This window comes from Kryptolebias marmoratus, linkage group LG19 (assembly GCF_001649575.2).
Source record: "Kryptolebias marmoratus isolate JLee-2015 linkage group LG19, ASM164957v2, whole genome shotgun sequence".
Classification (NCBI taxonomy): Eukaryota; Metazoa; Chordata; class Actinopteri; order Cyprinodontiformes; family Rivulidae; genus Kryptolebias; species Kryptolebias marmoratus.
Genome location: NC_051448.1, coordinates 6206125 through 6228730, shown reverse-complemented (window position 1 = coordinate 6228730; position 22606 = coordinate 6206125). Strand labels below are relative to the sequence as shown.

The 22606-nt window shown below is 36.1% G+C and overlaps 2 protein-coding genes across 4 annotated transcripts in view; both read left to right on the top strand.

Annotated features, from left to right (window-relative positions):
• Positions 1–15530, top strand: LOC108233366 (interleukin-6 receptor subunit beta). Of its 2 annotated transcripts, XM_017411784.3 has the most exons (17): positions 1–236; positions 3401–3670; positions 3749–3881; positions 3969–4153; positions 4233–4348; positions 4539–4565; positions 5277–5418; positions 6076–6158; positions 6305–6521; positions 6636–6800; positions 8680–8781; positions 8873–9013; positions 9101–9241; positions 12324–12408; positions 12525–12606; positions 14525–14636; positions 14730–15530. In XM_017411784.3, the coding sequence occupies exons 1-17, from the start codon at positions 131–133 to the stop codon at positions 14942–14944; spliced, it is 2322 nt and encodes a 773-aa protein (XP_017267273.1). In that variant the 5' UTR covers positions 1–130; the 3' UTR covers positions 14945–15530. The 2 variants fall into 2 exon arrangements, with proteins under 2 accessions (XP_017267273.1, XP_017267271.1); XM_017411782.3 differs by having other exon boundaries at positions 2–236; positions 14525–15530.
• Positions 15531–16504: 974 nt separating this feature from the next.
• rngtt (RNA guanylyltransferase and 5'-phosphatase) overlaps positions 16505–22606 on the top strand; it is an 89291-nt gene continuing 83189 nt past the window's right edge. The window contains exons 1-6 of one of the 2 annotated variants that reach the window (XM_017411731.3): positions 16505–16629; positions 16695–16922; positions 19082–19191; positions 19270–19373; positions 19480–19568; positions 21645–21720. In XM_017411731.3, the coding sequence (XP_017267220.1) occupies positions 16859–16922; positions 19082–19191; positions 19270–19373; positions 19480–19568; positions 21645–21720 (443 nt within the window). In that variant the 5' untranslated portion in view covers positions 16505–16629; positions 16695–16858. Of the gene's footprint in view, positions 16923–19081; positions 19192–19269; positions 19374–19479; positions 19569–21644; positions 21721–22606 lie in introns of both variants that reach the window. The other variant, XM_037981625.1, reaches the window with a different exon arrangement.

Sequence of the window (22606 nt, the reverse complement as noted above, 5' to 3'; positions counted from 1 at the left end):
CCTCACTTCCCCTTTTGACATCTGACTGTTTCCAGTTGGGTAACACGTCCCGTTTGTTTCAGGCTTTGCTTCAGTTCCTGTAAGTAGCAGAGAAAATGCACTGCAGCCTGAGCTCCTCCTGTCTGCTCTCATGTTCTTCAAACGACGACTTGCAGTGAGGTCTGGATCAGTGGAGGCGAGCATGTTTGCCCTCAGAGCTTTATTCACTGTGGCTGCAGTCACCTCTGTGTGTAAAGGTAGGTGAAGCTTGTCTGGTTTGATGAAACAGATGGTAAATGAATTATTTCCGGATGTGCTGACCGGTCAGTTTGGGGAGTTTTGAAGGGAAATGCTGCTTGTGTTTTAGTTTCATGTTCTCTAAAATCATGAGTTTCAAATAATATTACAATTATTAATTCAAAATCCATCCTCTTTGCTATTATTATTTTAATGTCACAAATTATAGTTGATTGAATCCAACATATGCATTTTACTTCTAAGATGATTTTGTTTAATATGTTGTTTGATTGCATGACTGTCGTGAATCTCACTGTTTCTAGTTTTTAAATCACATAATGTACACGAAAACATTTATATTTAAACATCTCAAGTGTCTGAAAACTAAAGTGTAGTGTTTCCACAAAAACGAACAAGCAAACAAAAAGCCTTGAAACCATTTTAAACAAACAGCAAAGTGTCTAATGTGAATTAATGCAGATCTAAATAACAACAAAATAATCAACAACTCCAAATGTTTAACCTCAGGAATCTCAGCTGTTGGTTTACATGATAGAACCAACCAAAAGTAGCACATCTCTGATAATCATTTCAAGTTTTATTGTCACTGATTTATGGTGGGGTGGCACAGTGGCATAGTGGTTAGAGCTGTTGCCTCCCAGCAAGAAGGTTGCAGGTTTGCTTCCCGGCCTGAGGCCTTTCTGGGTGGAGTTTGCATGTTCTCCCTGTGAACACGTGGGTTTACTCCGGGTACTNATGTTAGGTTAATTGATGACTCTAAAATTGTCCCTAGGTGTGAGTGACAGTGTGAATGGTTGTTTGTCTCGTTCATCTATATGTGGCCCTGCGATGGACTTGCAACCTGTCCAGGGTGTCCCCCGCCTCTCGCACAGTGACTGCTGGGGATAGGCACCAGCTACCCGCGACCCGGAATGGAGAAGCGGTTAAAGAAAATGGATGGATGATTTATGGTGGTATTTTATCTTATTGTCAGCTATTTAAGATTTCTGCAGTGTTAAATGTCTGGTGTGTAGATGCTGCCTTTTCAAATTGATTATTAAACTTTGATTAAACACCACTAGAAAAGTAAAAAATATTATTAATTCTAACTCCTACACCTAGACAACAGTATGAAAATTTAAAGAGTTCAAACTAAACAAAGCAAAAATATAACAATGCATTTGTGAAGTGAAACTAAAAAAGGGTCATAGATAGGTAGGTAGATAGACACTTTATTAACTCCAGATGGAAATTTAAAATGGTCCAGTAGTATAATAACATTAAACATTTTAAACTCATTAAATAAACTAAATGAATCAACTGAATGCTTATTTTTTATACTCTGCCTGTCTTCATCTGTAGACTTAATAGAATAAGTCTTTTCACAAATATGTTCATAAGTCTTTTTATTGGTTAGTGACACTAACTAGCAAAGTCTGATATTATTATTTTAACACTATCAGTTGCAATAAATCAAATTTTCCTCACTTTCTCTTCTGTTTTCACAATCATCTGAAGCAGGTGTGGACATCAAGGCCAGTGAGAGTTCAGTGGATTAACCAAATATATCATTATCAGCAGAACACGACTGCACAGCACTTATAATATAAAGGTCTACGGTTTGTTGCAATCAAAGCAATGCAGGGTGTCCCTAAAAAATTTAAATTATTTGAAATGTGAATATCTGAGTAACTACATGTCCCAGGCAAACAATATGAAATAGGCTTTATGTTAAACAATAAAAATCTATAAATCTGCTTTCCAGCTGGTGCATTTATCCCGAATTTTCTTGAAAATGCTCGCTGCACACTTTTTTTTGACTGTGTTGGATTATATTCTAACCCACAAAATGCCTTTTTATTCCCAGTGAACGTCATTCTTCACCCTAAAAGAAGTTATTACAACTAAACATTAAAATTAGCTGCATTTTGTACCTTTTGTTCAAATTTGAGATCATTTGAGCGAGAATGAGGTATCATTTTTTGGGACACCTTGTGTTTTATTTTATTGATATTTTGCTCACTGATACTGGAACGTCAATCATCAGTGCACTCTACCATCCATCTATCCATCCAGTTTGAAACACTTGCTTTAAACTCTGTTTTGCGTAGATGTAGATGTAAGCACTAAAAGGCTCGTTGTGTTCAGATTTCATTATCAGCTCCATGCTATTAGAGTAGTGTCATGTGACACCGATGAACTCCGCAAACCAAAGTCTTTTTGTAAATCGTAATATGCAACAGAGCGATGAAGAATGAGCTGCAACAGATGGTGGTTAGCTAAGAGCAAAACTCTTGTTTCACAGAAACTCGTTAATGCAGACTTCCCGGAAAGAAGGAAAGAAAAACAATTAGCACAAACAACACAAGAACATACATATACAGATAAATGCAACAACCACTGATGTCTCTTTTTTTAGCTGAGTTACAGCATGTAAGAGGAAGAAGATTTCATCACTCTGACCATTCTGTGTAAAGACCCGTTAGGATGTTCTGTAATGTTCCATAAAGCCAGAACACAGTCTGAAGTAAAAAAAAGTAAAAACCAGAATCATATTCAGAATAATCTGTTCGTCTGTTTTATACTTTCACATGCATTTATTTATTTATTAACCTGTACTGAACCAGGCAAATCCTACTGAGATCACAAACTGAAATGGTAGCTTTGCCAATATATTTCCTACAAAAAATTAAAGGCCTGGCATTACTGGCTTTTCAGAACAAAGTTTTAGATGAAGATCTTGATTTTTTGACAAATGACAGAGATGTAGCCATTTTGGTTAAACCGCACAAAAAACATCACTAAAACAGAGACGCTGTTCTTGACAGCCAGGAAACTTGAATAAATTACTTGCATGTTAGACATGAAGTATCTACACAAAAATCATAAAGTTCCTATACTTTTAGGTCCCCCTTGGAAACAAGGCAGCGTTTAAGCAGTGAATTTCAGTAACATCATTCTTTTAGACTAGCTTCCTGGGAAAAAAACAGGCCTCATCCTACTGTTACAGTATTTTGCACACATGTTTGTTTGCTATAGATTTTTGTTCACATTTTCTACTTGCCAAAAATGGTTCACTTCATATATCAGTATATATGATAATTTGGCTGCGACACTACATTTACAAAGAGTGCACAATCCATCGCATTTGGAAAGTTTTTAAAAACAGCTGAATTTCCCGCAGGCCAGCAAGACATCATCTGCAACGTTGAACCCAAAGATGTGCACATCGAAGTGGGTTCCAGTGTGGAGATAACGTGCCATTGTTCACGCGCGAGTGGCCAAATCCTCTGGACACTGAATCAAAACGCCGTCGATGAAAGTTTGTCAACCAGCATTAACTCAACACACACTGTATTGTCACTGAGAAACTTCACCAAGCCAAGTGCAACACTGCAGTGTCACAGTTCACATACTAATCAAATACTTGGAGGCACCACCATCAAAACCTACAGTAAGATGTAATTCTTTTTTTTTTACATTTTATTGATTAACTTGGCTGATTACTCTCTTTATATGCTTTTGTTGACAGCAAGGCCCAGAGATGTGTCATGTGTCTTGCATTATGAACATAAAAAGTCAAAAGGTATCCCAAACCTATTCACGTGCAGATGGGATCATCAGGCAAATCCTTTGCTGAAAATAAACTACACCGTACTTATGAGGTACTTTTTATTTTTTGTTATTTTGAGCAATCAATGCAACCCTTTTGTCTCTTTAAAGATTTATGGTCGCATATGTATTTCTTCCAGTAAAACTTTGGAAAAGTCCTCCCAGACTGAAATTTGCAACTCGCAAAAAACAAGCTGCACATACAAAAATATCCATACATCTGGAATCTTGATCTTTTTTGATAAGTACACAGTTACTGTCAGAGCTAAAACGGCTGCTTGGGAGGCATCCTCTGATCCTTTTGAATTTGACCCCTTACAAATAAGTAAGTAACATAAACTTTCTCCAAACATGCCTTAATGATTTCTTTGAGTTTTAATCACTTTGTTAATTTATTCCCTCAGTAAAAATTAACCCCCCGACGGTAAAAGTGAATTCCTCTTCAAATCGTCTGTTGGTTACTGTGGAAAAATGGTGCCCATTTACAGAAGACTGTCGCTGTCAAGTCAAATACTACAAGGTATGAACTTCAGAATGCTGTTGCTGAAAAGCCACATATAGAAAAGACATGGTTTTTGGTGATTTATTATTGTTCCTAATGTAGATTAAAAGGTGGAAAACCATTAGAGCTGTTTTTTGTATGTTTCCTATGCTTTTTTAAAAAATGCAAATTGTTGCTAATTAATCAATTTCTATATTTGCTGTTCCAGGCTTCAGAGCCAAATGAAACCCCAAAGGTAAAAAAAAAACACATTGCCTTGTATAATAATGTATAATAATTTATATATTTGTTTAAATGAGCTGACATTATTTTTATTAAGGATGCAAAGCGGGTTAATTATGAAAAATGCTGCATATAGAATCCTATATTAGCAACACAATAACCTTCTTTAGGTAGCACTACAGCTAGCTTGGGTAGGATGCCATTTTGTTATTGAGGCATTAGCAACACGTTAGCCTTGTTTAGCTCCAGACTTAGCAAAACAAACACAATATCTCACATTTCAAAAACAATAAAAGAACAGTTTCGAACAGAAACAACTTTAGAATTTTTACATTCAATAAAGCCTAAATAATGCATATATTAAAACAACAAATCATCTAATATTTAGCCCAAATTTGCATAACTACATTCAATATAATCACTATATTTAATGTCTTCATGTTATATAGCTCAAGAAAGGTATTATTTTATCATATTCCTCACACTTTTGTTTGTATATTGTGAAAATTTGTATGACTTTAATAATAGTAAAAGTGTAATTTTATCATTTGTATTAGCTAATTCTAGTTGCAGTATGTTTTTTTTATGAAGTTATAAAAACTTTGGAGTGCTTAATCTGTCTGAACGTTAGACGCAGTAAAGCTTTGTGTGCCTCTTTTTCAGCCTTAAAAATAAAATGTCATCTGAGTAAATGTTTTTCATCAAAACTTTGCTTTCAATACAGCTTATTTCAACAACTGATCTGAAAGTTGACATTAAAGAAGTGGGATCCTGCATCAACTACAATGTTTCAGTCCGGTGCGCCGAAGAAATGGCTGTTTGGAGCAACTGGAGCCCAGAACAGACGATTCGGACTAAACTAAACAGTAAGAGCTTGATAAATGTACATGTCATACATTTTAGAATATGGGATTATGGGATCCTCATCCTTCAGTCCAGTTAAATTGGATTTATTTATGTTTGAATTTGTCTATCATAAAAGAAACTGGAACCATGGTGATGGCTAACACAAATTTAATTAAGTAAATAAAGTTTCCGCCAAAAGGAAAGCGCTTTGAGTGTGACCTTGCAATCTTGTTTTGAAGGTAAAAGTTCTCATCATGAGTAGACGTTCAAGTCCTAACCTGTGATGCAAAGCCTACAGTTGAAAGTTAATTTTATAGGGACAATATAATGACCCTGTTTGAAAGAGCCCTAAACCTAATGACAGTTAACAAATTGAGCCAAACCCACAGTGATAGTTTCTCACAACAAAAGGAATATTGCATTCCACATTTTGCATATTGTTTCTACGACTGTTTCCTGGAAAACCAAAACCTTGCAGTGATTTTCCCGTTGATAACAAATGTTTACAGTGGTTGCTATGAGCTCAAGGCTGTTTTGCTTTTAGCTCCATGTGCGAAAGTGATCATACTTTCCTTTTTCTTGGCTTGAGTTCAAACACAATCTGGTAAGTCTCATGTGTCTGCACGTCTGCTCCAGGCGCAATCATTTTTTGCATATTGTATTTTAATTTTCTCTAGAGGCTCACATCAGGCTGTGCCTGTGGAGGAAGGTGGCTGCAGAGGGAGAAAATGGAAAAAGAAAAGTCCATCTCATGTGGAAGGTAACACAGAGTGTCACTAACATAGTCTGATTTTAAAAGTTATTTCTTCATTTTGAAACTCAAAACTTAGCTGTTTAACTGCTCACTTTTGGAATGCACTCATTCTGAGTTACGTTGTCTTGCATTCTTCACTCTGTTTAATATAGGGTATTCCTTCAATGTGTGAGGAGCGATTTTACTACACCGTTAAACAAACTTACTACACAAAGGACAAGGTCATAGGAAATTGTACTTCTACATCATGTGGGAACTCCCCTTGCGACGTGGAAGTGGACCAAGATGCACACAGATTATGTCTTACAGTTTCCAGTGATGAAGGCTTGCTTGCTGAGGAGTCTGTTTATGTCCCAGCTGTTGAAGAGAGTGAGTGTTACTGCTGCAGATGGACTTTTTTTTCCCTTGTTTTATTAAAGCAATGCTTTGCATTGATGCACGTTTGTTATTAATTTATTAGTTTATTGCTAATCTCATTGACAGGCCTTCCACAAGTTACTGACATCCAGACCTTCACACAGAAAGGCATTACGAAGATCAGCTGGAAGGCGCCTGTTCAGCCTGTCAGAGATTACATAATCGACTGGACACACAATGGAAATCGATACGATTGGAAGAACAGCACATTCACTAATGCAACTCTCTTTGGTATGTTAGCGAGATGTAAAAGGCCAAATGGAACGTCAGATTGAGAAATGGGAAAAAAGAAATATTACATGAAGTGATGCATTCTCTCATTTATCTTTGATCATCATGTCATTGTTTTCAGACTGAGTGAGAGAAGTAATGGACTCATTAGTGAAACTACATATTAAAAGATGCTCTGTAATGCGTTTCCCAAGAAAATTTCATCGGTTTTAAAAAGCTTTCGAGAACTGTGACTTACAACATGCTGCAGTTTGCACTGCTGCTTTCCAGCTTGATTCTTTCAACTACAAAATAACAACTTATTGATTTTTTGGATTGGATCACAACTAACAGACTCCTAAAAGCAAGTATTCCCCAAGCCTCAGCAGATATTCTCCACAAATTTTAGAAACTCAAGAGTCATATCAAAGTCTAACATCTCCTGTACAGGTAATATTTTCAAAAAGCTTAAACAAATGGTTTAGTCACCGCTTCCCTATTATAAAGCAAAATGGTTGTGCACTTTATTGATATATATATATATATATATATATATATATATATATATATATATATTTTTTTTTTTTTTTTTGGTAAAATAAACTGTCTTTGGGGCTACATGTTCTGCCTGGAGGTTTAGTGGCCTGGAAAAGAAATTAGCTGGCAAAAATAGTTAGTTTTTATTTTTTTTAATCTTTGAGACATTGCTCATGATGTGCATTGTTGTTTCCTGTCATTTCTAACCAGCAAGTTTGTTTTGTGGAAATGGAAGTGACTACCATGTGTATGCAGACAGAAGACCCACAATCACAACTGGTCACTTAAAACTCATGTTGAGATATTGCCTGCACAGGGCCAAAAAGCTTAATGGAAACAATTTGCTATATGATAATATAAATGTAGCACAAAAAGTAAAGAAATGCGTTTAGTTAATTATTTCTTTGTTGTAACAATGCTTCTTGGCAATACATCTTACACTGTTGGAAAGCCTGTTCAGTTTCCCCTAAATAGTGCCACATTTGTTAGGAAACTGCATTTGTGTGTTGAGCAGCAGAGTTGAGGATGGGTTGAAAAACAAATCTCTGCCAATGCCAAACAGCTTATTCTTGTTTGGTGTTGTTTATTGGATTGGGTGATTGATGTCTTAACGAGACATATCTGCAATATAACAATTTATTTATTTAACAAGCAGGACCCTCAGTGGCATGTGGAAGAACCATACGCAGCAGTACCTCCTCGTGCTGTTCACCAGTTGGTCACGCTCTGCTATGGGATGGCATCCCATTCTTTAACTAGCATTTGTTGTGAGTCATCCAGTGAGGTTGTGTTGGTCACTAGATTGAACAGCACACCCAAGCTGAACTGCAGGCATGTCAATTCTTTCTCTTTACTCCCAAATTCTAATGGTGGGCTCTGATAAACCCTCTCTGTGGAGTGAGCTCAAAACAAGTGTCAATAGCAGAATAACCTTTTTTGGAATAGACGGGTGCAATCCACATACTCAACTCTGCTTAACCCGTAAATGCATTTTCCTAACAAATATGGCACCATTTAAGAAAAAATAACAGGCTGGAAAAAGATTTATTATTTATTTGTTGCAACAAATAAATTATCAATCAAACACAAATTTTCTTACTTTTTGTGCTATCTTTATTAAACTGATGTTCTTCTCAGAGCATCCAGCCTCTCTACGTCTGCGTGGCTCATATTCACATCTCAGCAACTTTATGTTTTCACAGTCCAGAACAAGAAACTCGAGGACTTGATTTGTTCATACAGTTCAGATTTTACCTAATTGTAGCGTGTGAATTTGCTTTTGATTTGACTCAGTTTGTCACACGAATTTTCAATGGATCTTAGCTTTTAGCTTTTATCTATTTGTCCCCTCTTTCTTTTTCAGACTTGTTGAACAGAACGCAGTATAACATCACCGTGACGCCCCTCATGGATGACAGAACAGGTCAAAGCACACAAGCTCCTCAGATATGCTCCAGCATGGAAGGTAAATCACGGAGATTCTTTCAGCAACTCCTAAAAACTATTTTTTTTAAAAGCCTTGTATGAATCAGATTTTAAAAATGTGATTCCTGCAGTTCCAGAGGTTGTTGCTATCAGAGATGTACAAACTTACGACACAAGTGCGTCTGTGAACTGGGACACCCAGTCGCAGTACACATGCAGTGATGTCGTTACCTTCACAGTTTTCTATGAGCTACAGGAAGGACCACTTCTCAGTAAGTTCTCTGCAAAGTAGTTTACAGTTTGCACTTTTCCTTTCATTTTAGACTCATAACTTTTTTGTGATTTTTTTTGTTTTTTAGATATTACTATAGATGGAAAAAAACATGACATTGTTTTAAAAGATCTGAAGCCAGAGATGCAATACAGTGTTACTGTTGAGGCCAAAGGTCATGATGGGACTACCACAAGCAGAAAAAGGTTTTTTACCACCAAAAAATTTGGTAAGTTGTATGTTAGTTATTTGCAGAGATAAAACAAATTTAATTGTTTTGTTTTTTAGCGCAACTTCAGTGAGAAAGGCTTAAAAAACTGGTGCTATCACTGTATCCCCTCCTTTGGAACCAAAATTAATTAACTGAGAAGGAAAACAGTTTTACTAACAGCAAATGTGCAGAAATGGTTTTAAGTCTATATGATGTAACGATTCCTGACCCAACAGCTGCACCCTCAGCTAATTTCCCTCCTCGTGTCACAACTTTATGATTTACTAAATCACTAACAAAATAAGTTAGGCTGTACTTGAAAGTTCATAAGCATCAAAAAAGCTGCTCGGAATAAGATTAATCGCCTGAGGGATTTTGTTAATGTGATGCTGGGAGCAGTTTGGCACCTATCAGTGTTTGCCTTGGCTTCTCACACTGAATTCGTTCCTGATTCCACTCGATAAGACTGGAATGAAAGAGGCAGACCCTAATTCTGACAGAAAGTGAATAGCCATAAATCCCACATGCATCAGTAATAATGACTCACTCTCATCACTGTTGTCATGTTTGGGATGCCTGTTGAAGCTTGTCAGAGCTGATTATTTGCAGTTGCTGCTGCACATAAGTGATTTTGTGGCATCCTTGAAAAAGGTCAAGAATCTGGGAGCTTAAAGGTTCTGCGCAGTATCTTAGCTGTTTTTAGGACTGTGCTCCTCTGGGCAGAGATCTCTGAGGTTGTTTTTTTCCATTAAAAGAAACAGCTCCTGAACTTTGTGCAGCGCCTTGTTTGCAGTCCAGCTGTTTTGTTTTGGACTTCAGAACCTCATCCAGGGGTGGAAATTAAAAACCAGCCACTCAAATATTTTACCAGCCACTATTTTTTGTTGTGACAAAAAGTTATTTCATATGATGATGATGAATATGGAGGTGGGTGGAAGCAGTTGTGGTGCTCCTGTTTCTGGGCAGCCGTGAGCTAGACGCCTCTAACTCCGCGGAACGCGAACATCCAACATCTAACTTAAAACTAACTTCACTGCGGTGTTTTGTTGAAATCTTTGTGGGCAAATGTAAAGCATTAACGCACATTTTGGCTTCGGTCGCTGCTCCTGCATGCTCCCGGCATTCTGATGTTAACAGAATGTGACGTCACATCTCTTCTTCGTAAGTTATTTGGGGTTATTTTGGTGAAAGTTGCGATTCCGCGGGGTTTGCTTGATTTTGCATTAATAGTTGCGATCGCAACATCGCAAAATCCTGGAGGGTCTGGCCATTGTTCGACTGTTTTTCGGAGGGAAAGTCCCGAGCAGTTCAGCACTGCAGATGAATCTAACCAATAGGCTGACAGTGTAGCCTGAAGACACCGCCCCTCATTAACATATTAAAACAGGGACGAAGAATTGGAAAATGAGAATTGGAAAAGTGTATGTGATAAATAAGAAAATAAGGAAATACTAAATGAATAAGGGGAATTGGAAAATGGGAAAATAATCAATTTTTCAATAAAAGGGATTAATGAAAAATAGGAAAAGTAAAATTGGGAAAATGAATAAAGGGATTATTGAAAATTGGATTAATGAAAAATAGGAAAAGTTAAAATGGGAAAATGAATAAAGGGATTAATGAAAAATAGGAAAAGTTAAATTGGGAAAATGAATAAAGGGGTAAATGAAAAATAAATAAATGTTTTTTTTTTACTCATTTATTGATTTATTTTACTCATTTATTTAGTTATTTGACCCATTTTTAAATTTATTTACCCTTTTTTCTTTTAATTTAATTTTGGCCAAAATGGCTCTCCATAGGGGGGAACCAAATATTTCAGCCGTCTGAAATAATCGGTTTCCCCTCTAAAACACAGGACAAAAATAATTTACCAACAACTCCTTACCTGTGTTTATTCCTCTGTATTATGATATTATTAGCACATTTTATTTTTAAAAGAATGATGTTTTCTTGTTTTTTTTTAATGAGAAATATTTGCCCCTCTAAACAATTCTGTTAATAGATAAGTCATTATTTACGTAGACGCAGGGGGAACCGTATCTGATGGGGGAACAGGGCTCGACGTAACATCAGCAACTCGAGCACATTGCTGCCCCCTATATGTCAAGAGGACAAATAACACCTTTTCTGTTCAAATTGCCAACCCGCCACAGTGGCGTGTGTGTTGATCAAATTCACCCGCCACTTCAAATATTTACCCGCATTTGGCCGGTGGCGGGTGCTAATTTCCACCCCTGACCTCATCATGAACTTAATTGCACATCCCCCCACTTAGTTTATTGCTTTGTTAGGCTTAAACAAAGAATGAGTTGAATGTGCAGAAAATATATATTGATAAGCAACAAAACATTGATAAATCTTGTTCTAACCCTCCTCCAGCACACTGTAAACACTTTTTCTTTGAGCATCTGTCACATTAAATGCATCACAAACAAATTAGACATAAGGATGAGGAAGATCCACAGCTCTCCAACATTAAGTTTGAATCAATGGATCAACATTCTTTCTTTCTTTGTCCATTTTGTGTTCAAAATGAAAGAAACTTTGTTAACAACTAACAAAATTTTCTAGCTTTTTTTTTTGGAAGGACTGCCTTATTTAATTAATTAAGGGTAGGGAAATGTAAAAAATATTTTGTTAATGATTACAAACTAATGCTTTAGGGTTTTAATAAGTGTGAATAGGTGTATATGCAATACTTACAGAAGAAAATATGTATTTGCTGAAACCAAAAATATTTCTAGGCCTTTTTATGTAGATATCACAGACAGAAAACAAAAGTTTATCAGATAAAATGTTATTTAAATGTAACTCTATTCTATTACAAGAATATCTGTGTTTCTAGATAGTGAAGTAATTGCAAAAGAAAACTTTTTTTTTTAACTAAGATTAAAATCAATTTTCAGGACTATCATCTTTTTTTGTTCCCACATCACTAAAATGTCTTTTTGTCCCTGAAACAACAACAACAAAAAAAAGGTATTTTAAAGCACAATGAAAAAATTGCAAAAGGATGAAATTAAGACCAGATTTACTTTTTTAAATACCCAAACAGCTGTGACACAAGCTATTGTAACATCACTGTTTCCTTCCACAGATCCCAGATTCATCAAGGCTCTGAGTGTGTGTGGAAGCATCATTTTACTTTTTGTGCTGTTTTTTGGGTTGTGCTGTGCCATTCAGTAAGTTTCAGTCAAAGTTGTGAAAAAAAATCAACAACAAATACTTGTCACCATAAGAAGATGTTCATATCAACTAAATCTAAAAAGATAAAAAAAATTGTTAATATGATTTCTAGGTGGAAGAAGTTTTTGGAAAAGCCTGTGCCAAATCCAGGCCTCAGTTCTTTGGCAAAGTGGCTGTCACAAAATCATCACAAGGTAAACTCAGGGAATTAAGTGGAACAAATTACAGTATTTTTTTACAATTTTTTTTCTAAAGATAGTACAGTTTCTTAGTTGTTAAGTTTACCATGTTTCAATGTGAATAAAATATGGGTTTGTAAGATTTGCAGATTATTGTATTCTATTTTGACTTCCATTTTACCAACTGTCTAAACTTTTTTTCAAAATTGGGGTTGAACATACCAACATGGCTGAAGGAGTAAGAATAGTCATTGCTAGCTCTTTTTGTGGTCACATGATTAATATATATATATATATATATATATATATATATATATATATTATTATTATTATTTATTTGCTGTTGAAGGTGGTGGTAATGGAAGAATAACATGACATCTTACACAGTCATTATTTATCCAAGAAAATCTTTCATTACCGTATTGATTACAAGATTAGTATAAAAACCTCTCAGAGTACTTCCTTTACAGTGGCGACTTCTGTTACACGTCGACACTGATTGATCGTAAATAACCCAGCAGCTACAGCTCAGTGTCAGCTAGACTCACGTAGGAGGGAATAAGACTTTAAAGCTGAAAGTTGATGTTCGAGAGCTGGAAGTGGTAAATCAAAATTTGTCACCCTGGGCAAAAAATCTGGCTGAGAAAATCATGTTTGTGCATGTGAAGAAAAGATTTGTATCTATAAATATAAGTATGTGCTTGTAAAGTGGATCTCTTCTACACTGTAAATCTGAAATTACAGATGCAACATCTGAACCTGTCCAAAAACCTGCAACTGGAAGGTAACTAACAACTTGTGGCATTTTACCTTCAGTGCAGGTCCTGAAGTAGAAGCAGATAGAAAAACCAGAAAAGACCCAGTTTGACAAACTGGTTAGAATTGAAGTAAAACTAGCATTATGTTTCATGTCCTCGGGATTTGAAATTATTATTGTTTATTTCAACAAGACAGCAAAGTTAAACTTAGTTGAGTTGAAGAAGTGCCATTATCCCTTTTAAGCACTTAAATATTTTTCTGTTTTTGTGTGACCTCACACATTTGTTTTTAAAAGATATTGATCTTTTTATGCACAATCTCAGCTAAGCTTTTTATTTTTTGTGAACATTAATTATTTAGAGCTCATTTGAAGGATTTTTATAAAGAACAGACTAATGACTTCAAAGAGGAAACAGCTGCGTCATGTTTATGCAAGTAAAGGTTTTACAGGCACTGAGTCATGGCGTATACTCAGCTACTTACACCCGTGGTTGTGCGATCAGGCTACAGACACCAAGTTTGTCATGTTTTGTTGTTTGATTCAGGTTAGATTAAAATGATAGCTCTTTTGAAGTGGAGTTCTGAGGACAGATTATGAACAAATAATACCTTACCTGTGGCAGATGGCTCTGAATGACCTCAGTTTGGTGACAGAGTTTAATTCTGACCAGATTGAAGAACTAATCGTTAGGCTAACTGAGGCCAAAACCAAAGTGGATTAAAATGACTTCAATCTCAGAAAAATCTCGTAACAGTTGCTATACTATTTTATCAACCTTTAAATTTTGCATTACACATTTTTCCAGCAAGAATGTTGCTACTGGAAGTGCTACAGCTAGCTGCTGCTGCTGCTGCTGCTGTTTGCACTTTAAAACAACTATGAAATCACAACTATCCGCTCTAGTCCTGGCTCCACTTGAATCACTAAGTCACTAAGGTAAAAATTCATTGTTAGGATTGGAAGATAAACTGCATATAAGAGTTAAATACTTATTTGTGTGGATTTTATGAGTTCTAATCATGGGTTTTGACATTTTTACACATTGAAGATGAAGACGAGCATGTTTTCTGGTGCAAATGATCTCCTGATATAAATTAAAAGCCCTCTTCAGATGAACTAACATCATATCCCGATCTCTTTTTCTTGTCCCCTTGTTCGCTATGCCTGTTTCAGGGGGTGGGGATCTTCCAGTCATTTACTCATCACTCCGAAAACATCTGTGACCAGGTGTACACAGAGGAAAGTCGAAGACCAAACATGCCTTCAATTACTCCCATCTGTTACGGTAACAAAGCCGGTGACGCCACAGATGAGTACTGCGATCCATCCTCCACTTTCGCTTCAGATGCACCGGATGATGAATTGTCTGAACCCACAGAGACGCAGCTCCTGTCTTCTCCCGAAGAATCCATTTCATCCCTCTCCACAGAGAGCAGCTCGATGAACCCATATCGCAGTCAGAGTTCAATGGAAACCTCGATGCCAAGAACCGAAAAACTATGTCAGGGTGACTCAGGGAAACCACATGAAAAGACAACGCCGAAGAGTGTGTATGTCAGTCTAAGCATGTTGGAACAGGGTAATGTTAGGTGAGTGCAATGAAAACAAAACACAAACTGGAGTCAGGATGAGTCATTCTGCTCTGCAGCAGGGGAGGTTTCTATGACAGCAGGCAGAATGATTGAGAACTTGCGTGTCAGTGGAAGAAAATGTGGGTTTGAAGACAAAACATTTGTACTGAAACGTCTCAACGTTTTCAACTGTATATCTCTCTAGCAACCGCTTGTTGATCTCATTTAGGGGCTGGATCTAATGTGTGCAGCTTTGACACTTTTTACTTCAATGTAGACTTTTATGTGTTTAGTTCTCAAAATAGGTTTTGCAACAGTACAATGAAGCAGAGCTTGCATTTTTAATGGATAGTGTCAAAATGCTCCACAGTCTGTTGTCAAACTGTCTTAGCTGATGGAGCGATGTATGTAGTTGTGAATATTACCTGACACTATGTTGTACTATACTTTAGCGTTGTTTTTTATTGTTTACCCAGATATAAGCTAACAATGTTGTCAGTATTTTATTGCATTATACCATGTAATACATTTGTATAATCTTTAAAATTAAAGCATGCAAATATGTGTAAAATGGTCATGAGTGAACACAAATAAACATTTGATGGAAGGATGTTTGTTTTATTTCCACATCTGTGCGTGTGCTGCTTGGTGAGCGACAAACTTCACAAATACAAACCTTTAAGATCATGATATGTTGTTATTTATTTTTTCTTCATTTTGTAAAAATATCATGCAATCAATTTGTGTTAGTGGAAATTAAACAGCATTATTGTTTGGAAAATAGTTTTTATTACAACTTGCATAAAAGACAACATTCTATAAGTGTTATCTTGCTAATTAAAATGCACATTTTTAAAGAACATTGATTAAATTTTCTGATTTGCATCATATTTTGTCATTACACTAACATTAAAAAGTACTTAAACAAAAAAAGTAACTTTAAAACTAACATATCAACTAATGCTTATATCACAGATTAACACATAATTGTTCATACTAATGTTGTATATTGCATGAAATAAAGTTTCGCTTTTTAAAGGCAGTTTATATTTCATAAAGTTTTGAATATTATCAGGATTATGTCAATTTTAAAAAAATATTAAACAGCTTGTGTTCTTTGATCTCACAAAATAAAAAGAATTGTTTTTTCACACAAGCAAAAAACACATTTTTCTTTTTACTGTTACGTTAAACTATAGAATTAGAATTTTTATTTTTGTATTGTACATTATCGCATATTTTAAGATCTACATTTACTATTTGTTCATAACTATAGTTTTTTACTCAGAAGTGGTATAGTGTTTCATTTTTATTTTTATTAATATTGTGCATGATTAATGCATGAAACTTTTATTGTACATCTTGTGTGCCTCTTTTTGCTGCTCTATTTGCCATTTTGCTGCTGATATACTGTAATTTCCCCACTGAGGGACAAATAATGGATTATTCTATTCTATTCTATTCTATTCTATTCTATTCTATTCTATTCTATTCTATTCTATTCACTGGATGTTTTTGTAGTGTCATGTCCTTTTTGTACCAGTAGGTGGCAGAATAACAAAAGAAGTGGTCTGAACTACTAATAATAACAAGACAAAGAAGATTAGCTACATGGTTTAGCATAGCTAGCTAGCTGGCTTGTTCACTGAAGTAATTCAAGCCACTTGCTAGCATTGGGATTTCTATGAAAACGAACGAAATTTTTCGGTTAGTGGCTTATTGTAAATTTTAAGGGTCTGTAGCTTTTGTGTAAATTCCTTCTCGCCCGCCAGAATGCTGAACAGGCTTGAGCTCGTTGGATGATCCACCTGAATCAGCAGCGAAAGGGCCTCGAATCCGCGGTTCTTGGGTGGACGGTTACCCGGGACCTGGGACACTAAGCCACGGACTAGCTAGTGATACAAGCTCTAGTCCTCATTGTCAACCTTCCTCTATCATGTCGCAAACTGGACCCCCTCCTCGATGGCGCAACTGTCCCAGGAGAGGCCAACCTGTGGCAGGTGAGGAAAAACACTCCAGTTTGTAGTTTGTGCTAAAGTCAGTGTTGACTATCTGTCTCAGCTGGCTCCTTCTGGGAAGGGATTTATCTTGTTTTTGCTCCACAACGTGTAGGCAGAACTTCTCTTTATTTCCCAAACTTTGAACATTATCCACTTTAATTTCTCATTTCTCAGACCTCTTTACAGAGGGAATGTTGGTGATGTTGTTGTTTGGCCTGTTCTGTTTACACTTCAAGTAAGCAGTGTTAATCCATTTTAAAAAGCTACAACCCTTAAATAATGGATAAATTGGTGTGACTTTGATTGCCGACTCAATTTAACCACACGAACAATTTTATTGACGTCAGATGTTTTACAAGGTTATTTATCTGCCATTGGTTTTTACTAATATTATTTAATTTGTTATTTTTTTAAACGAAGGTTGGCGTATCACTGGGTTTGCTGATGTTACATTCAGCTCAGTTCTCCAAATGATGGATTTTTTGAGAACGTTAATTTAAAGCTAGAGATGAATATCCTCCTGCTTCAAAATGTTTTATTGAATATGACAATCTGTAGCATCACGTGTCAAAACAACTAGACATGAACAGTTGAGTGGTTGCTGGAGGCATTGCAGGAAGCCTTCAACATGCACACATCTTAAACAAACCCACAATTTAATTCCGTCTGGGCCAGGTATTCTACCATCATTACTATCATTACTTGAGCAGGTTTCTGATTAGTGAAAAGGTGTTATAAGGTGTTATTTTTTTTCATACAGACACAAACTGTATGCCTTCTTCACAGTTGGGAAGCAAAAGATTTCAATAAATCATGGTTAAATATTCATCTTACAGAAATCACAATAGTATCTATAACACTATGATTAGGTACTTGTTATATAAGCTAACAGCACTGTCATAATATTTAGTAATTATGACATAGGAGCTCATAACTAGTTATTTATGGTTTAGTTTAACTGATTGATTTTTATGATTTAATAATAAGCTACTAAATCATAAATATGAGATATCATATTTATGTAGATGTCAAGCTATACTGCCGGTGCCAGTCTTTAGAAAAAAATATACACCAGTAATATTCTATTCTATGTAACAACCCTTGGAATAAGTCATGCACTTTAAAGTAATATATGGAAGAGCATTCTTATGAAAAACACTAAATTGTGTGCTACAGTCAGATGGTTATAGCAGCTGCTGCACCATCTTCATTTCCCCACTTGGTATTAAAGTAAGTATGCACAGGCATGGCTGTTTGACAAACTTTTTTTTTAAAAAAGTGACCAATATCAGCCAATTAATTGGTCTTCTTCTAAATTTATGACACTTTAGCTCATAATTACTGCTTACTGTCTCAAAAATTAGAAATTACTTACAGCATATTAAGTCTTATGAGACTTGTTATCTCATATTTATGACTTAGCATCCCACAGTTATAGCTTAAAAGAAGTTTTTGTCTTATAGCACAGTGGCAGATATTGTTTTCATGCTGCCGTGACTCTGACACTTTTGTAAAACAGCAAATATTAAATTATCTTAACAAAACCTTTTCTGGTTAAATGAAGCATTATTAGCTTGGGAAACAGTTTGAGCAATTGTGCTGAGCCAACAAGATAGCCAGCAGCTTCTAAAACATCTCATTACACAGTAAAATAATGGAGAGGATTTTACCTTAAATAGGCAGCTTTTAAAGACTTTATTACACAGTGAGTAAGACAGCAGAAAATATGTGAACAAATAATTAAACAAAATGAATATTTTTCCAGGATGATCGCCACCGTAAACCCCTGCAGGGACAGGGTTGTCTGTTGATTAACATTAAAAAAACCATTTAATTTCCACAAAAAATGTCACACTAAAGCTATTTGAGTTTTGGGGTTTCCCCCCAGAAGCAGTAAGAGCGCCACACAGCAGCCTTGTAGACAATGCGAGTTTTCTATACATTTATCAGGTTTTGTAAAGTTTTATGTCAGGTACAGAATAAACAGAAAAATGTTTCTGAGATTGCGTCTTTCTTCAGTATTTCCCCACAAACATTTGAAATAGGATTTTGACACACGTGTTTTTTCTGAGAGGTTAAAGTGGGCAGCTCTTAGTTTCACTAGAAGAAACTAAAGACGCACAATGACAGCTTAACGATTTATATTTTTGTCTTCTTAGGTAAATTCCTGCCTATGAAAACAATGTTGGGTCCCAGATATGATGACCAGGTTGCTGAGGAGAACAGGTTTCACCCGAGCATGCTGTCCAACTATCTAAAAAGTCTCAAAGTAAGTAACTCAGCTGAGACAGAAATGTTAAAGTTCTATTGAAAACCTTTATTTCAGTAAGTATGTCTGTTTTTTCAGGTGAAAATGGGTTTGCTTGTGGATTTGACAAACACGACTCGCTTTTATGATCGCAACGACATTGAAAAGGAAGGAATCAAATATGTGAAGCTTCAGTGTAAAGGGTATGAGCAGATTTCTTGTCACAAACACAACTAAATATTCAGATTTACTGTGTTACGGTTCTTTTAGGGGTAATGTACTAATGGCTGTCATTCTGTGTGTTTAAAGCCATGGGGAGTGCCCTTCAAAGGAGACAACTGCAATGTTCATTAGGCTCTGTGAGCACTTCATAGATAAGAACCCTACAGAACTGATTGGTAAGTATTTCCTTTTTCATTTATGCAAATATTGCTTTTTATGGACATTATTTGTCTGGACTCATGACTTTGCAATGAGCATCTTTAAATCTTGAACATCTTTTACTTTAGCATCATAAGAGTTTTTCACTTGTCGTACTTGTTCATCATGCTACAATGTTTTAAGTTACTGTCTTTTCATAATTATAGTATGAGAAAAAACATCCTAGTTTAATTAAGTTAAAATCAAAAAAGGATTTTTGTTTAGTTTTTACACAAATGGGTCAAATTTCACAGCTTTAACATTATTAATGTAACATCTTATAATCTTACTTACACTCAGGGACAGTTATTTGCTATTTAAATGGGAAAATAACATAAAAGGTGTCAACAAAAATTGATGAAATACATTTTTTGCTTTGTGTTCAACAACTTTTTACAACTGCATTATCTTTTTAGTCCAGCAGAGGGCAGCTGTAGTCCAGAGTTTGATGGGTGGAAATGAAAGCGTCGTTTTATTTATAGGTGTTCACAGCTTCTGAATCAACATGTTTTCTACACATACAGTCATAATAAGAAGATTAATATTCAGGCTGTTTAAACCTTATTCAGGCTGTTTAAACCTTATTATGAATGTATGCACAAACAGCACGACCTGTTCTGATGGTTACGCATCGTCTCTGTGGCAGCTGGAGTTTAAACAGCCCTCCTAATGATAATGTTGAACAGGGGGGTAAAGTTTGCAGTCTGTTCAAATCAGTATGATGTTGGTTAAAAAAATGTAGGAGTTTCACATTCAAAATAATTTCTCTCCAGACTAACACAGTGTAGGTGATTTTAAGGGTGAAGGAACATCAGTCAGGGGCTAAATAAATTTAATTTAATTTGTTTTTTATTAAAGATATCTGTGTGTGTGCGCAGTTTGTCATTTCTGTGAAACGTGTGTTTTTGAGGTTGTACTGTCTTGGATTGTTATTTTTAGGTGATTATTTACTTCATCAGATTGTCAGTATAGTTTTTTTAAATCACATTTGTAAAAGGAAAGTTCATATTAGGTTACAAAATGTGTCATTTTCGTGCTTTATTTTGAAAATAAAGCATTTTCTTGCGTTAGTTTTCAGTGTTAAAAGGTAGTACAAATTAAAATTCTCATAAATCTTTTGGCTCAAAGGCTGCTCAGGCAATTCTTACCAAGTGTACGTTAATGTCAGGGTTGCAGTTTCACATGAGCAACAGCAGGGGGCACTCTTACACTCCAGATTTCCTGTTTATCTGCAGCCTGTCTTACAAATCGAATTGTCTGAGCTTTGGAGCAGAATGTCTGAATGTAATCTGAACAGCTTCCTGGCCTTAGCCAGCTGGTGATCCAGGTTTGTTATCTTTGTGGAACACGCGTCCAAATTAAACAGCTGGGCCACTAAATGCAATCCTCAGTGTTGGTTCACTCCGTCTGCATTAGCGGTGCTGGTCAATCTTTCCAACCCAGGCAAGTGTTCGAGTCAAATGTTTTGATTTTGTTTGGTTTGAATTCTCCTGTGCACCTGCTGAAAACCACGTGTTTGGGGAAAATGTCATTTGCCAACACGAGAAAATATTTATTCCTGAGTCCTGCGAAGGCTTTTGTCTGAGGATTTGTTTTTGCATTACAGAATTATCCTTCTCACCTTTTAAAAAAATAAGCTGGATTTTCTTATTTATTTATTGTTGTGCCCTTATTGTTACACCCCCCCCNACCACCACCTGAATGTTCCATCAACCTTTGGGTCTCCTGTGTGTTTCCGACGGCTGGTTTTAGACAGATTTTTGATGTGGGGATAAAGGCAGGACCCCCCCTGAGGAGATTCATGTCCCAGCTCGTCTCAAAGTGCACTGATGCTGTTGATGTCAGAGGAGAGCCTGGGTGAAACTGTTGATTGACCATAACTAACAAATTCATCCATGACTATTCAAATAATGAAAACTTGCTCTTGTTTTGCTAATTAAATTGATCATGTCAAGACTCTTGGTAGAGATAGCAAAAAATGCTCTGTGAGGTGCATTATTCTTATAGTGAAATATTCTGAACCATGGGCTCTTCTGTTTTTTTGTCTCCTGAAGGTGTTCACTGCACGCATGGCTTCAATCGAACAGGCTTTCTGATATGCGCATACCTGGTGGAGAAGATGGACTGGAGGTGAGGGCTGACACTCTGATCACTCATATATGTATGAGGGTACTTGCAGAATCCTCACAATTGTCTCGCTTGATAAATCTGACCGTACAACGCAGAGTCTCTCCAGTGGATTGCATCAAAACTCAGGTTTCATTCTCCTGCTCGTGTCATTTTTTTTTTTTTTTGTAACTTGGCAGCTACAGTATGTATCATACTGAGGAGATACTGACAGAGTGTAATCTGTCAGTATCAATCAACACAAAGCCTCGCAGGGCTGGAGAGGTAAAAAGTGACCAGGTTTGTCACAGACAGAAATAATTTCAAACAGCTGAGCAGAAAGGGCGGGGATGCGTCTTTGCTCAGAGGTTGGGCAGCCGGCAAAGAAAGCAGAATCTCTGGAGACACGGAGGCTGAATGAAACCCTCCCACCTCCCAGTTTCCTGTGAAACGAATATTCTCAGACCATTTTCAGCTGTCATCCCTTATTAATGTGCTGCAAGATAATTCAGCTATTAAACTGTCAACAGTGGTCCGTTTTTATTATTAATTTTTGGGCTGCTGTTTGAATTAGAATCACTTAAAATTTTCAGTAAGTAACATGGGATCAGAGTTACAAATAACAGTGTATTTTAGGATAAATTGCAACACAAACACTATTATCATGCATATGCAAACATAATTTGGGAGTATTAATATTTATTCATGATTTAAAATTGGAGTGGACATTATCTAATCATTGTGTGTTCATCTCTTATTAAGATTTATATAGGAGAACCTCATATAGTCTTTATTAATCTGCGGTTTTCTGTGCAGTTTTAGTCATGGACTTCAGTAGTTTTATGCATCTAGCTCCTGACGTTTAATCCACGTGTGACATTTACATTTAGAAGTTTTGCTCGCAGAACAT

Bases quoted from the DNA above. Each gene is read 5' to 3' on its own strand.
- LOC108233366 (XM_017411782.3), top strand. From the start codon at position 131: ATGTTCTTCAAACGACGACTTGCAGTGAGGTCTGGATCAGTGGAGGCG. The intron at 6,159-6,304 runs GTAACACAGAGT...TGTTTAATATAG, and splicing joins AAGTCCATCTCATGTGGAAG to GGTATTCCTTCAATGTGTGA. The intron at 9,014-9,100 runs GTAAGTTCTCTG...TTTGTTTTTTAG, and splicing joins ACAGGAAGGACCACTTCTCA to ATATTACTATAGATGGAAAA.